The sequence below is a fragment of the Lacerta agilis genome, chromosome 1, assembly GCF_009819535.1.
Source record: "Lacerta agilis isolate rLacAgi1 chromosome 1, rLacAgi1.pri, whole genome shotgun sequence".
Taxonomy (NCBI): Eukaryota; Metazoa; Chordata; class Lepidosauria; order Squamata; family Lacertidae; genus Lacerta; species Lacerta agilis.
Genome location: NC_046312.1, coordinates 131,676,483 through 131,692,011, shown reverse-complemented (window position 1 = coordinate 131,692,011; position 15,529 = coordinate 131,676,483). Strand labels below are relative to the sequence as shown.

Below are 15,529 nucleotides of genomic sequence, written 5' to 3'. Positions count from 1 at the left end.
GGAAACCACCTTGTGATAGTTGGATGAAGGGCAAATAATTTAATAATAATAGTCCGGACTAAAGCTAATGCAGAAGGAACAGCTGAGCAAAGCTGCAAAGAGGCTCACTTTGGAGTGCTATTGCCAGTAACTAAATGCTAGGGAACGGTTCACTGATGGGATGTGTGTTGGGAGCCGTGCAGCTCTCCTGAAAACATTTTTGACCCACTTAGAGCATGCCCCCCCAATAGATGAAAAGGATGAACTTTTATTATCAGCAAAAATGTTTGTGAGATACACCCTCGCTCTGTTTTGTCTCAGCCTTAAGGTTCAGTGGTTTCATGTTATGGCAGGTTACTAAATGTTTGTGTTTCTTTGCAGGAAAAATGTATTACTGTGACTAATCTGAAGTCTTCCAGTAAAAATCTTAATATGCAGGATACACATCTTCAAGGAATGGTTCTGGTTCATGGAGCAGAAATAACAAATACTGTTAAAGAACATCAAGATCCACAACCATTTTTTCAACAAGTGTTGCAACTTAATCATGTTTTTCAAAGCACACAATTCAGTCAAAAGATATCAGAAAACTTTGAAAGCAGGGTCATAGATAAGACTTCATGGGACTCGCCTGAGATAATGCGAAAACAGAATAACAGCATGGAACTCCAAATAAGTCTTCCTTTAACACCCTTTTCAGAAGTTGATAGTATGCACAGCAGAAGCTCTGCAAGCCTGGGCTCAGATTCCTCAGTCCTACAGGGAGACATCACAGGGTTGCTGGAGTGCCCGATTGAAGAAACAGCAGCATATCTCCTTCAGTCTCAACATTCCAGTCTCCACATTGCAGCCTTGGCATTCCCAGAAGCAACTGAGTACAGTAGTGCGCAAGAAAATATTTCAGTAAGTGGTTATTCTATAAACACATATTATTTTATTGCTGAGTCATGTGCCCTCAGCCGTTCCCATGGAAACAAAAGGAGTAAAGAATAATAGGTACTGTGTCATAGTAGCCAGATTTGATCATTTCATCATGAACTCCAAGCAGTAAAGTAAAGGTAATTGTGGTCAAGTTGCCGTGCCCCTTTAATAATCAATTGTATGTAAGTTACTAGCTTTTTGAAAAGTAAATGTGGTTGCTTTGAAGTGAACAATGGATTGGTTATTCTTAGATCTAGCCCACTGTGAGAAATATTGAAACTCCATGACAGAAGTTATGGTAACCTTACTCTTTGTTTTCAACCTACTCAGATTAAAGAGCTTTCCATCCGTTCGATATATGATTTCTACCCTGGTGGGGAGTTTCATTTCAACAATGTGTAGGCTCATGGCCATGAAAATAATGAATAGATTGGTGCAATAAACAACCCTGTTTAACACCTGATCCCACTGTGAATGGTTCACTTTGAGAGCCATTGTTATCTGCGATTGTTCCTATCATATTATCATGGAGGAGCTGAAGGATATTCACAAATTTATCTGGGGAGCCAATTTTCAGGACAGTCCACAGAGCATTATGATTTACAGTGTTGAAGGCCTTAGTCAGGTCAATAAACGGCATATACAGAGGTTGGTTTTGCTCTCTGCATTTTTCTTGAAGCTGTCCAATGTCCCCCTAGAGGGTTGAAAACCATTTTAGGATTCTTGCAATAATTTTGCCAGCCGCAGCTAATAGAGAGATAGTTTCCGCAATCGGTTCTATCATCTTTTTTTAAAAGGTTGATAATTTTGGCACCCCTGAAGTCTGCTAGGATCTTCTCTCTCTCCAAGATTTTTTCAATGACCTTGTGAAGTTGTTATGTAAGTTCAGATCCGCCCACTTTGAAAACTTCAGCAGGTATCCCATCAGGTCTGCTGGCTGGGGAAATCCAGCCAGATGGGCGGGGCATAAATATTATTATTATTATTATTATTATTATTATTATTATTATTATTATTATTATTTGATTGGTTAATAGCTGTACACAACTCTCCCAGATTTGGAGATACTGCAATCTCATCTCTAATTTGCTTTTGCGGAATTTGTGACAGGACCTCAGCAGCTATGTGGGAGTTGCAGTTAAGGAGATGCTGGTAATGTTCTTTCCTGCGCAATGTAATAGCTTCTTTTTCTTTTACAAGTGTGGTACCATCTGTTGAGCGTAGGGGGCTTATACCCAGTTTATTGGCCCATAGATGGTCTTTGTGGCTTTAAAGAAACACTGTGCATCATGTGTGTTGGCTAAGTGCTGGATCTCTTGAGCTTTTTTGTCCACCAGTTATTTAGTTCTCTGATTCTTTGAATCTCAGCCTTAGCATTGGCATAACACACCCTCCTTAACTGATCTGTACTGTCCGCTATGTGTCTGTGTTTGTGTGTGCACACATGTTGAGTGTGTGTGTGAGAAAGTGTGCGTGGCTCCACCCACTTTTGGCCACACCCACCACTTATGTATGGCCCCGGGGTGGATGCAGCGCTTGAGCCAAAAAAGGGCTAGCCACATCTTTATTGAGGGATGTGGTGGAGAGAGCATGTGAGTCACAAGAGCATCCCTGACAGAGCAAACCAGCACTTCATTTGGTCCAGCTTTGTGTTTTCCACAGTGACCAAACCAGTGGGAAGCTCCAATACAGAGCTGAAGTCAAGGCCCCCTCCTGCTCTCAAGCAAAAAAATGGAGTGAATAGCATTTGCGTTGTTCGGAATCCATTGACTGGTTGGGTATGATCTCCTCCAGTGATAACGCAGGAGAGCATAGAATTCTGGGAGGCAGGTGTGTGTGCTCTGCTTTTTCTCTCCTGCCTGATGAAGGAATCCGCAGAGCCTTTTCTCCTCCAAGTGTCCTATGAGCAGTCAGTATACCTTTCTGAAAGGTTCTCCCTTGGAGGAGTAGAGGAGCAGGAAGGCATGGAAAGAAAACATTTCACTGCTGCTTGCTGAATCTCTTACTTGCTATAAGGCAGGCATCCCCAAACTCAGCCCTCCAGCTGTTTTGGGACTACAGTTCCCATCATCCCTGACCACTGGTCCCGTTAGCTAGGGATGATGGGAGTTGTAGTCCCAAAACAGCTGGCGGGCCGAGTTTGGCGGTGCCTGCTCTAAGGGGTTGAGTGACCAAGGAAGCCAAGGATATATTAGTGATTTAAAACTAAGCATGACTTGGGAAAGGAAACTTGCTCTCAGCATTTTCCCACAAGGAAAGGCCAGTGATTCTCTCCCATCTGTTAAGAGCCACGGAGTGCTCAGGGATGCTGGAGAAACTTACTGACCTAGTATTTCCTTATGATGCAGGCCCATTTCTCTAGCATCATATTTTTCCCATCTCTGCTATGTTGTCCACTGTCAAGCAGAGATACAATAAGCACTAAGAAAAAGAGGCTTATTTTCCTTTGCTAGGACTGCAGAACCTGGATAACCAAACAGGACAAGTTGGGCAGGGAATGTTCTTTGTTATTTTGCTCTTGTTATTATTTTTTTTGGCCATGTGGGCAAGGGTGCTGTATAGTTCTGTATATTCTGCATAGTTCTGTGTTTGTTATGAAACTTAATAAAAATTATATGTTAAAAAGGAATGTTTCCAGTTCCCCCACCACATTGAAGGCAGGGCTCTGCACTACAGTCATACCTCGGGTTACGGCCGCTTCAGGTTGCGCATTTTCGGGTTGCACAGTGCGCCGAACCCGGAAATACCAGAACAGGTTACTTCTGGGTTTGGCGCTTCGCGCATGTGCAGAAGCGCCGAATCACAACCCGCACATGCGCAGACGCGGTGCTGCGGGTTGCAAACGCACCTTCCGCACAGATCGCATTCGCAACCTGAGCATCCACTGTATTACCCTTCCCTAGACTTCTGTGTGGCTGGGCTTCTTCCTGATCAGGAAGGTGTCATTTGCAAATTCATGCTTCATGAACATACTTTCAAATTGATTTATTCTGCAATTAATATAAAATTCAGTAACTTTTTTGTATGTGGTATATATTCAAGTGTGCATACGGCCTCCTGTACATATGTGGGACTCCTTTTAGTGGAAACCTCAGTGTGATAGGATTTGTTGTGCCTGGTTTGTCATCTGGTAGTAACACAGTGGAAAAAACAAAAGCTGTGTTTTGGTGTGCACCAGAATGGGGGCAAACCTGTTCCCTCAGCACTGATGCTGGGATCACCTTTCTCAGTTGTGTCCTTGAAGGGGCTGTGAGTTTGTTTAAACAGCAATGCTTTACTTCAAAATACTAAATAGTGCAGGATTTGTTCATTCTGAGCGCTGGTAATATTTTAAAAATATAAGCTGCAATTTATATTTATGATTCAGTATTCATAACTAACTAGCTGACCCAGCCACGCGTTGCTGTGGCTCATTTTGTGAAATGGAAAAGGAAGATGTAAAAGAGAAAGCGCATGCCTCCCCACAGCTTCTCCCGTTGAACTCCCGCCTGCCTCCTCTCCGTATTTCCTGTTTTTGCCTGCCTCCCCACAGCTTATCCCGTAGAACTTCTGCCTGCCTCCTCTCCGTCTTTGCCCCCATTTTCGCCTGCCTCCTCTCCATCTTTGCCCCCGTTTTTGCCTGCCTCCCCACAGCTTCTCCTGTTGAACTTCCACCTGCCTCCTCTCCGTATTTTCCCCGATTTTGCCTACCTCCCCACAGCTTCTCCCGCTGAACTCCTGCCCACCTCCTGTTCGTTTCCCCCCATTTTCACCTTCCTCCCCGCAGCTTCTCCCGTTGAACTTCCGCCTGCCTCCTGTTTGTCTTTCCCCCCGTTTTCGCCTTCCTCCCCACAACTTCTCCCATTGAACTGCCTGCCTGCCTCCTGCTCGTCTTTCCCCCCATTTTCGCCTTCCTCCCCACAGCTTATCCTGTTGAACTCCCACCTGGCACCTCTCCGTCTCCCCCCCCCATCTTTCGCCTGCCTCACCACAGCTTCTCCTGTTGAACTCCTGTGGTGTGATTTGTTTGCCACCCCTGCACTCTCCCTGGTCACCCCGAAACTCTGTTGCTTACTGTTGTATAATTGCAAATGGCGCAGCCTGAGGCAAGGAGTTATCTTTGCAGCGGCAGTTGAAGCGTTTTCTTCTGCGCATGTGTTTTGTAGCGTTTGTCAGTCAGGTGAGTGTTCCGCCTCCAAAATATGTCAATAACTGTAAGCATCCCACCCCCAAAAAAGCTCAACAACTTTGAGCCATCTCCCCCCATACTGGGAAAATACAGTACTGTTATTCATTCCTGTGGAAAACGTAAAGCATAATATGTACATCCATTGTTGCTGTAGGGGACTTGTTAATGAAGCTAGGACTTCATTGTATTTTTGTATATTCATTTCTAAATAGGTTAGAGATGCTGAAGGCTTCACTCTGTCACAATCCAAACTGCAAGATGATCTAAAATCAACGATGTCCAGACGTGAGGGTGCAAGCACTGAGTATGGCAGCAGTGAGTTAATGAATTCATGCTATAAGTGATTTCAGTGGGCATGCTCCAGTGTGGCTTGGCTTCTGGGATTTACCTCGGGTCACTTGGAGAGCATGTTTTAGGCACACAGACTCCCCCAGGAGGTAGAGATTAACTACTAAATTGGGGGTATCCTGTACTTATTTCCATTGGAGACTTCCCTAGTCCCATGAAATAGAGCCACTCTTAAGCCTTGTCACTTGGAGGCTGATTTTGAACAAATTTTAGTCTTAGAAACTGAAACAATAAAAAAGCTAAAATGATAGCTTGAGCAATGAAAGCTGGCTGACCTATGGAACTTTTTTCTGTAATATAAAATCTTTGAACTTGCCTACTAAAGGTGGGAAAAGTCATTATTAGGTTGAGGAACTCATCAGGAGCATTATTTAGCATTATTTCTTTAAGCTAAGTAGAGTTTGTATACAGTGGTACCTTGGTTCAAGAACAGCTTAGTTTATGAACTTGGATTAAGAACGCTGCAAACCCAGAAGTAGGTGTTTTGGTTTGTGAACTTTGTTGAGTGTGTTCCATTTGCAAATTGAGTCCGCCGCTGCTATGGGAAAGCATGCCTTGGTTTAAAAATGCTTTGGTTTAAGAACAGACTTCTGGAACGGATTATGTTCGTAAACCAAGGTACCACTTGCACTTTATCTTTTGTCCTGTTCTCTTCACCCATAGTATTCATGAAGATCCTGGTAGCCCTAGTTGCACTGATCAGATATGTGAGAATGAGCATCTACCCATAGTCTTGAACCCTTTGGACCTAGTACCCTTTTCTCCCCCCCCCCCATTGCCTCATGGACACAGCCAGGGCAATCCAGACTCTATGGCACCACAGGTTCATCGTCATGAAGAGCATTCTGATGCCTTGATGGTTTCTACTTCACCTAGCAGAAGTCCTCAGTGTACTGTTGAACAAGGTCATCATCTCTGGATTGGTAAAGTGCAGTACACAGCTTGGTATCTTACCTTAAGAAGAAGATAGGGTGTGCCAAAAGTATCTAGCCATTCTTCTGGGAATGGTGATAAGTTAATGCTAGGCTAGATGATGTTACAGGTAGGTGGATTTGTAGCTGGTTGACTGACCGAACCCTAGTCATATGAATGTTCTTGCCGTTTTGTTTTTCAGATACTAGTTCAGATTTAGTTCTTCAGATTAATCAGGAAGATCCAGAAACTATTTTACACCAAGATAGCAAGATCATGTCTTATCTGCAGTGCTTTGGAATTGTTCCAGATATCACGGAACCAGCAAGAAAAGAAAGAGAAGTGTTTTCACAACAGTTGAAGGTAATGTGGGTAAGCAGATTGTTGGGCAACTTGAAGCTCATTGAGACTTCTTTCTGTGCTGTGTTTCAGGCTTTAAAGCTCAATGGGTCTGAGCAATGGGTTTTGTTTTTGTTTTTTGTCCCAGCACTTTTCTTGGAAAACTGTGCATTTTTTCGCTGAATCAGAGAAAACATCAATTGGGTTTTCCACAGATTGCCATTTGCTCCACTTTAGCAGCAAAATGTGGGTTTACCTGGGGAAAGCGCAGAGACAAAAACAACTGCTAAGACATAGAGCTTTAAAGCATACCTGTGCCTGGAAAGCCCAGCACAAAAGGAAGTCTGGATGAGATTGTACTATATGTGTACCACAATTTTAAATTGAAATAGCAATATTTAAAATACTGTATGACCTATTCCTTGGTTGATTTGAATAAATGACAGAAAATGTCTCCTTTTTTCCTGGCCAACTAGCCCTACAGTCATTGCTGGGCAACCCCTGAAGGGAAGCTCTATGATTCATTTGAATGCTCCTCCTTCCTTCTTTCTCGGCATCTTATCGGTTCTGTTTTTCCTGACACCTCATTCAGATCTCCTTCTCTCCTCTATGTAACATGCTAGCTTTCTGCTGAAAAATTTCCTTCCCAGAATTCTTTTTCAGAATTTCAGCTTCTTTCTCCCTCTCTCCCTCCCTCTCTCTCTCTCTCTCTCTCTCTCGCTATATAGAGGGAGGAAAATATTTTGTTCTCTGTGTTTGGATGCTGCTCAAGATATTGCAAAACTTAGCACAAGGGTTCCTGGGGTGGGGAATTTTGTCAATATTTGAATGCTGGCCACCATTTTGAATCAGCATGTTTTACTCTTCCAGTTAGAGAGAAAAGAGGCACAGTGCCATGCCCCACTCTCTCTGGTGCACGTTCATTTGATTCTTTTCATCTCTTCACAAGCTGAAGTGCTAAATTTGGAAATGGTACCAGTAAAACAGGAATTTTGAAAGATTCCATTCTTTAGCAAAATTTGTCTTCCAAAGAGGTATTGAAGTAGTTGAAGTCTCCCATTACTAATAACTCTTCCTTGCATGAAAAATCTGATATTTGTTTCAGGAAAGCATCATCCACATCCTCTCCTTATTTTGGTGGTCTGTGCTAGACTGTGACTGTCATTTTATACTTCTTTCTCCTGTTTCGTTTTGCCCAGATGCTCTCTACAGTAGTAGCTGTGCCGCTCTTTGTTTTTTTGGCCTATAATGCTACTCTGCCTCACCTTCTCTTGCATTTATACTTTTGGATCAAGCTGTGTCCTTCACTTGCGACATTCCAGTCTTGGAGGTCATCCCATCAAGTCTCTATCAAGTCATATTTACCTTTCTGTAACAGATTTTCAAGGATATGTTTCCTATATTCTCTGTGTTAGTGTGTAATCAAAAGCCACACATGGTCCTAGAAAACCAACAGTGATTCACAAAGGTTCCTTGCCAAAATGTTGGTGGAGCTGTTCTCTATCTGGTACTTACCTACATATGTGGTAGGATTGTGCTAAGATCCATCTTGGATAATTGGTCTACTAAATCCAGTTGATCGTGTATTGGATTCTATGTTTATGTTTCTTATGTAATATTTGCCAGTTGCAGTATGGATTTTATTTCCTTTGAATAACTTCGCTGCAGTGTCTATATTATTTTCAAACTGAAGAACAGTTTCAAGTGGTAAATGTCTGGAGGACTGTGGGCTACCTGTCATCAGCTTGATGTATTTTGCTTCCTTCTCAGAATGTGTTGAAGATGGTATCTGAAGAGAGCTACAAAATACTGGTTTTGTCAGAAAAATCTCTGCCTCATAATGATCAAAAAAATGTACAGAAATCTCCATCAAAGGAGGGGTGGCAAAAAGAGAGACTAGCCTTGCTTGATACAGTTCAGTCACTGAAGGATTACCTCAGCAAAGTACCAGATAAAGAAGACAAGGTATACAGATATCTTTATAATTTTACTTGAGTTAGAGGCCATTAACAACAGCTGCAACTACAGTCATACCTTGGTTTTTGAACAGCTTAGTTCTCGAACATTTTGGCTCCCAAATGCCGCAAACCTGGAAGTGAGTGTTCTTGTTTGCGAACACTTTTTGGAAGCTGAACATCCAATGGGGCTTGGCTGCAGGAGCTTCCTGCAGCCAATCAGAAGCCGCACTTTGGTTTCCGAACACTTTGAAAGTTGAATGGACTTCCGGAATGAATTCCATTCGACTTTCGAGGTATGGCTGTATTACCTCTTCTTGGTGATTTCTAAAAAGCTGAGCGCTTGCACCCCAGTCAATCCAGAAGGAGTCTGGCAAAGGAAGATTCTGTAGAGACAGATGGGGACAACTAGTCCTTCTAAGGCAATTCCTCCTAAGGTGAATTGGATCATAAAATTTACATTGCCAAATTGGGGCAGATATGGGCACTTCCATTTATGGCTTGCTAGGAATATATATGGCATGTCAAGGGATGTTGGCATGTTAGCTGTTCTGCCCATTTACCTAATGGGGGAGGGGATGCAAGAGTGGTATGGTTTGATTAGGCACCTCTGGATTAGTGGAAGGTCTTTCATTTATGCAGAAACCATGAAAAGAGCAGCAGCACCAAAAGTATAGATTGGTGCTCCTTTGTGGTAGGTGGATTTGATTTAAATCAGGTGTTTAACTTAAATTGATTATTTAAAAGGGCCAATTTTATATTATTTAAATCAAATTTCCCATTGAGACTTTATATATTTCTTAATCAATAGTGCAAATTTGACAACTAAACCTTATAATTTTAGTCAAATAAAATATTATTCACACTCTGAAAAAGTTATTTGTCACACAGTATACATTTTGCATACTTTCCTTTTTTACCTATAGAGGGAATGTCTTTAAAATATTTCAATACAGAGTTTAAGTATAATAATTCCAGAACGTTGAACACTGGACAATTTTTCTTCTTCTTTCCTGTGTTACATCATTCTGCTTTGCTCTATCTTAGACTAGCCTCACCCTAAAACACACACACACACACACACACACACACACACAAAGAAGCAAAATGAAATGTCTGACAGTTACAGGGAAGACAAGTGTTCTTTGTTTTCATTAGGTGAAATTGAAATGCTAATGTTTGATAGGTATAAACATATTTGAGAAATCATCAGATTGGTTCTTCATATACATAGAAAAGCCTCTTTCAACTTAATGTGTGTTATAGAAGTATTGTTTCAGTTTAGAGGTCAATTGTGGGATAGGTTTTTATTATGACTATTTAATATTTGCTTTTTGATTTTTTTCTCTTTCTGGTGTATTTATTTTTGTTTAGATTAGTTTGTTTTTTATTGTATTATGAAAAATATCAACAAAAATTTCTTGTGAAAAATGGAATTGTGATTTATTGTGGCGCTGTGGGTTAAACCACAGAGCCTAGGGCTTGCCATTCAGGTCGGTGGTTCAAATCCCTGTGACGGGGTGAGCGCCCATTGCTCAGTCCCTGCTCCTGCCCACCTAGCAGTTCGAAAGCACGTCAAAGTGCAAGTAGATAAATAGGTACCACTCTGGCGGGAAGGTAAATGGTGTTTCCGTGCACTGCTCTGGTTTGCCAGAAGCGGCTTAGTCATGCTGGCCACGTGACCCGGAAGCTGTACGCCGGCTCCCTCGGCCAATAAAGCGAGATGAGCGTCACAACCCCAGAGTCATCTGCAACTGGACCTAACAGTCAGGGGTCCCTTTACCTTTACCTATCTTGTCTTGTAGGAAAATACACCTGCTTTTTTTGACTGGAGAGGAGACCTACTTCAAGCGGTCCAGTGTGTATTGGAAAAGGAGCGAAACATGTTACAAAGCTACTTACAGACACATTTTTGCAATACTGGATCTGGAGACGAGGGATCATTAATAGAAAAGCTGGAACATATAGTGGAACAACAAGTATTAAAATTTTTCAATGGTTTACTATGTAATATTCACTTTCTGAAATCTGGCCAAGAAAAGTATCCTGTTAGATATTATTATTATTATTATTAACTACTACTACTACTACTACCACTCTGGGCAGCTCCCAACAAAATATTAAAAACACAATAAAACATCAACCATTTAAAACTTCCCAGAACAGGGCTGTCTTTAGATGTCTTCTAAAGTCAAATAGTAGTTTATTTGTTTTGACATCTGATAGGAGGGGCACCTCTACAGAGAAGGCCCTCTGCCTGGTTCCCTTTAGCTCCATGTCTTGCAGTGAGGGAACCTTCAGAAGTACCCCGGAGCTGGACCCTAGTGTCTAGGCTAGACGATGGAGGGGGAGACGCTCCTTCAGGGCTATAACCAAACCTTTGAATTGTGCTCGGAAATGTAGCGGGAGCCAGTGTAGCTCCTTTAGCACCAGTGTTTATATGGTCCTGGAGGCTGCTCCCAGTCACCAGTCTAGCTGCTGCCTACTGGATTAGTTGTAGTTTCTGAGTAATCTTCAAAGGTTGCCCCATGTAGAGCACATTGCAGTAGACCAATTGGAAGATAACCAGAGCATATACCACCCTGGCAAGATAGTGTGCAGGCAGGGTTGCAGCTGGCATACCAGATGGAGCTGACAGACAGCTGTCCTGGATGCAGAACTAACCTGTGCCTCCATGTAGATCTGTGAGTCCAAAATGACCCCCTGGCTGCGCACCTGGTTCTTTAAGGGCACAGTTCAGGACCAGGGAGTCCCCCACACCTGCCTGCCCTCTGTCCCCCAGAAAAAGTACTTCTGTCTTGTCAGGATTCAACTTCAATCCATTAACTGCCACCCATGATTTTGTGATCAGATGATCATCTGTTACAAGGAATCCCTTTAAATCCAAGACACTCCTTCTAGCCCCCTCAGCTGCACGTGGGATTCCTGAAGAGAAACTCCCTAGTGCAGCTGACCCCAGCTGAGGAGGGTTGTGCTAAAAATTGGCTGGTTGTAAGGGCGTCAATGCATCATGCAAAGGGTTTTGCAGCTGCCACCAATCAGTTCATCACCTTTTGGCCCAGTTGCAACTTTACCTGCGCCATACTTAACATCATATATGTTATCACGTGTAGGGCAGGTGGGCCTAGCTGGCCAATTTGACCACTAAAATGGGGAGACTTGGCAAGTTTAATTAGGCCCACAAGGCAGGGGTTCCCCATTCCTGATTCAAATAATTTCACCCAGCACTTTATCTGAAAATGTTCTTAGAATAGCTTACAAAGCTGTTAAGTCTCTGCTCTTAGGCAGACGAAAAGGGAAGGTGAGGAAGGGGGGGAAAGCAAGCATCCTTTATTGTTTGTTTGTTTGTTTAATGATTGAATTTATATACCCCCCCCCATACCTGGAGTTCTCAGGGTGGTTCACATAAAAGATCAACATAAAAACCACAATATATATAATCAAAATAAAAACAAAGCAATAACCCCCTTCAAAAAACCACATTTAAAAAGGGCATAGGATATTGATCAGATCAACCAAAGGCCTGGTTAAAAAGGAATGTTTTTGCCTGGCGCCTAAAGGTGTATAACGAAGGCACCAGGTGAACTTCCCTGGGGAAAGCATTCCACAGATAGAATCTGCAGAGAAGGGCCATTATTGTGTTGTCACCTTGCAGACCTCTTGTGGAAGTGACACATGAAAAAGGGCCCCGGAAAATGATCTCAGGGTCTTTCATATGGAAAGAGGCGGTCCTTGAGATATTGCGGCCCTGAGCCATTTAAGGCTTTATAGGTCAAAACCAGCACTTTGAATTGGGCCCGGAAACTAATTGGTAGCCAGTGCTGTCGGACCAGGATCAGTGTAATATGCTCAAATCATCTTGCTCCGGGGAGCAACCTGACCACTGAATTCTGCTCTAGCTGAAGTTTCTGAACCATTTTCAGAGGCAGCCCTATGTATAATGCATTGCAATAATCTAACCTTGAGGTTACCAGAGCATAGACAACAGAAGTTAGATGTTTCCTGTCCACATAGGGGTGCAGCCGGGCCACCAGATGAAGCCGATGGAAGGCACTCCATGCTACCGAGGCCACCTGAGCCTCAAGTGACAGCAAAGGATCCAGTAGTTAGACAACCCTTTTAAGCTACAATAACCAATTTCCAACCTAAGATAACAAGCTAGGTTGGAAATTGGTTATGTAGCTTAAAATTGGTTATGTAGCTTACATCCTCAAAGAAACTGAAATAAGTTATTTAATATGTAAAATGAACTTGTTTTCATTTCAGGAACAACAGCAAAAGCTAGTTCTGGAGCATCTTCTTTCTTCAGATAGAAACAGCTTGCTTACTGAAATACAGGACCTTGAAGCAGAGTTGCGACTGATGCATCTTCAAAGCCAGGAGAGACTGCAACAACTCCAAGAAACACTTATAAATACAGAGAATCATCAGAGTAAACAAGAACATCAACTTCGAAGGCAGGGTAGTACCTTATGGAAGTTTACAAAATGTTACTTACTTTTTACCATTCCGTCATTTGACTGAGAAACAGGATGCAAGGAGTTATATCTTTAATCTTTATTTTGCAATACTTTTATCATGGAATAATAGAATCGTAGAGGTGGAAAGGACTCCAAGGGTCACTTAGTCCAACCAACTACAGTGCAGGAAACACAACAGAAGGATCCATGCCAGATAACCATCTAACCTCTGCTTAGAGCTCTCTGAGGAAGAAGAGTCCACCACCTCCCGAGGGAGTCTGTTCCATGTTGAACAGCTCTTACTGCCAGAAAGTTCTTCTTGGTGTTTAGTTGGACTCTCCTTTCTTGTAACTTGAAGCCATTGGTTTGAGTCCTACCCTCTGGAGCAGAAGAAAATAAGTTTGCTCCATGTGACAGTCCTTGAGATATGTGAAGATGGCTATCATCTTATATCAGTCTCCTCTTTTCCTCTTCCTCCTCTTTGTTGTTAAAATTTATATACCATCCTTCATGTGAAAATCTCAGGGTAGCTCACAAGATAAAAATACAGGACAGAAGCACAAAATAAATACTTAATAGCAAAACAATAATACCCCCCCTGGCAACCCCTCCCCCCAACATTTTAAAGGCTGTAAAATATTAATCAGCCTAAGGACTGGTAGAAGAGGAATGTTTTTGCCTGGCGCCTAAAGGTGTACAGTGGATGCTCAGGTTGCAAACGTGATCCGTGCGGGAGGCATGTTCGCAACCCACAGCGTTCGCAACCCGCAGCACCATATCTGCACGCGTGGGTTGCAATTTGGCGCTTCTGCGCATGTGCAAAGAGCAATTTAGTGCTTCTGTGTGAGTGCTGAAACCTGGAAGTAACCCGTTCCGGTACTTCCGGGTTCGGCGCAGTGCACAACCCGAAATCGCACAACCTGAAGCGGCCGTAACCTGAGGTATGACTGTAATGAAGCTGCCAGACAAACCTCCCTGGGGGAGAGCATTCCACAAACGGAGTCACCACAGAAAAGGCCTGTTCTCATGTTGCCACCTTTGGGACCTATTGTGGATGAGGCACACAAGGAAGGAGGGCCTCAGAAGATGCTCTCAGGGTCTGGGTAGGTTCATATGGAAATAGGAGGTCCTTGAGGTATTGCGGTCCTGAGCCATTTAAGGCTTTATAGGTCAAAACCAGCACTTTGAATTGAGCCTGGAACTAATTGACAGCCAGTGCAGTCGGGCCAGGATCGGTGTGATGTGCTCAAACGGTCTTGCCCCGGTGAGCAACCTGGCTACCAAATTCTGCACTAGCTGAAGTTTCCAAACCACTTCCGACACACCCCTACATATAATCAGTTTCAGTAATCTAACCTAGAAGTTACCAGAGCATAGACAACAGAAGTTAGGCTGTCTCTGGCCACATAGGAACGTAGTTGGGCCACCAGATGAAGCTGCTGGAAGGCATTCTGCTCCGCTGAGGCCACTTGCTGATTTTTTATCAGTCAAGAGAGGCAAGGGTCTAGAGCGCAAGTGGTTGCCCTGACTGATCCAAGCAGCTTGACTGCATCCTCAAGTCTTAATATCTGAAACTCCTCCAACACAACAGGACCAGACAGTGCTCTGGACACCCCATGAGATTCACCGGCAATAACAGCAGTGTCAAGATCCCAGTGGATGTAAGCGATTTTATCTTCAAAATGCTTTGCAAACAAGTCACAGTAAGTTTTCGTCAGTTCTGCCACCTCGTTCTGCTAGACTATAACAGGCCCCACAGTACCTGGAAAAGCTCTGCTGGATGGCACAATGAGGATGCAATGGAGCTGACAAAGGAAGCATTCTTTGCAGCCTTCACTGCAACTAGGTAGACTCAATGATGAACCCTCACCAGTGTGCAATTGCCTTCAACCACTCGTGTTTGAACCATCTCCCTGGAGTATACCCGGGTGCCAGAAAGACTCCATGAAGCAGGAGAAGGTGTTCAGGATTATCATGTCAACGGCCTGAGCCATTTGGTTGTTCCAGAGGTTGGCCAGGGCTTCAGCAGGAGTGCCAATCATACCAAGCTGGGAAATTCCCCAGAGCCATCTGGAAGCCCACTGGATCCACCAGCCTCCTTTGAAGGCAGACCATCCTAATATGTTCCTTGCCTCTGCAGAGCAGAAAAGGTGCTTTCTGAAAGCCTAAATCTCAACAGGAAGTGATTGGACCATGACAAGGGACTGATGTCAGTGCCCCCCACTTTCAAATCACCCTCTTCCTGCCCAGTTGAGAAAGCAAGGCCCAGAGTGTGACCTGCAACATGTGTTAGGCCAGTGACATATTGGGACAGCCCCATCGTCATCAAGGGAGCCATGAAGTCCTGAGCCACCCCAGAGGCATACACCTCAGCATTGCTGTTGCCAGTATGTCACAGAGCCCACCACTGCGTCTTAACTGCTGCTGTCTTAGCCACTGCAAATCAT

General features: G+C 43.4%; 1 protein-coding gene across 2 annotated transcripts in view; it reads left to right on the top strand.

Moving 5' to 3' along the window:
- The window catches only part of PCNT (pericentrin), a 53,616-nt gene that overhangs the window by 19,172 nt on the left and 18,915 nt on the right, over nucleotides 1-15,529 (top strand). For both annotated transcript variants that reach the window (XM_033171682.1, XM_033171692.1), the window contains exons 11-16: nucleotides 361-882; nucleotides 5,281-5,383; nucleotides 6,531-6,691; nucleotides 8,438-8,632; nucleotides 10,428-10,601; nucleotides 12,889-13,084. In XM_033171682.1, the coding sequence (XP_033027573.1) occupies nucleotides 361-882; nucleotides 5,281-5,383; nucleotides 6,531-6,691; nucleotides 8,438-8,632; nucleotides 10,428-10,601; nucleotides 12,889-13,084 (1,351 nt within the window). The remainder of the gene's footprint in view (nucleotides 1-360; nucleotides 883-5,280; nucleotides 5,384-6,530; nucleotides 6,692-8,437; nucleotides 8,633-10,427; nucleotides 10,602-12,888; nucleotides 13,085-15,529) is intronic.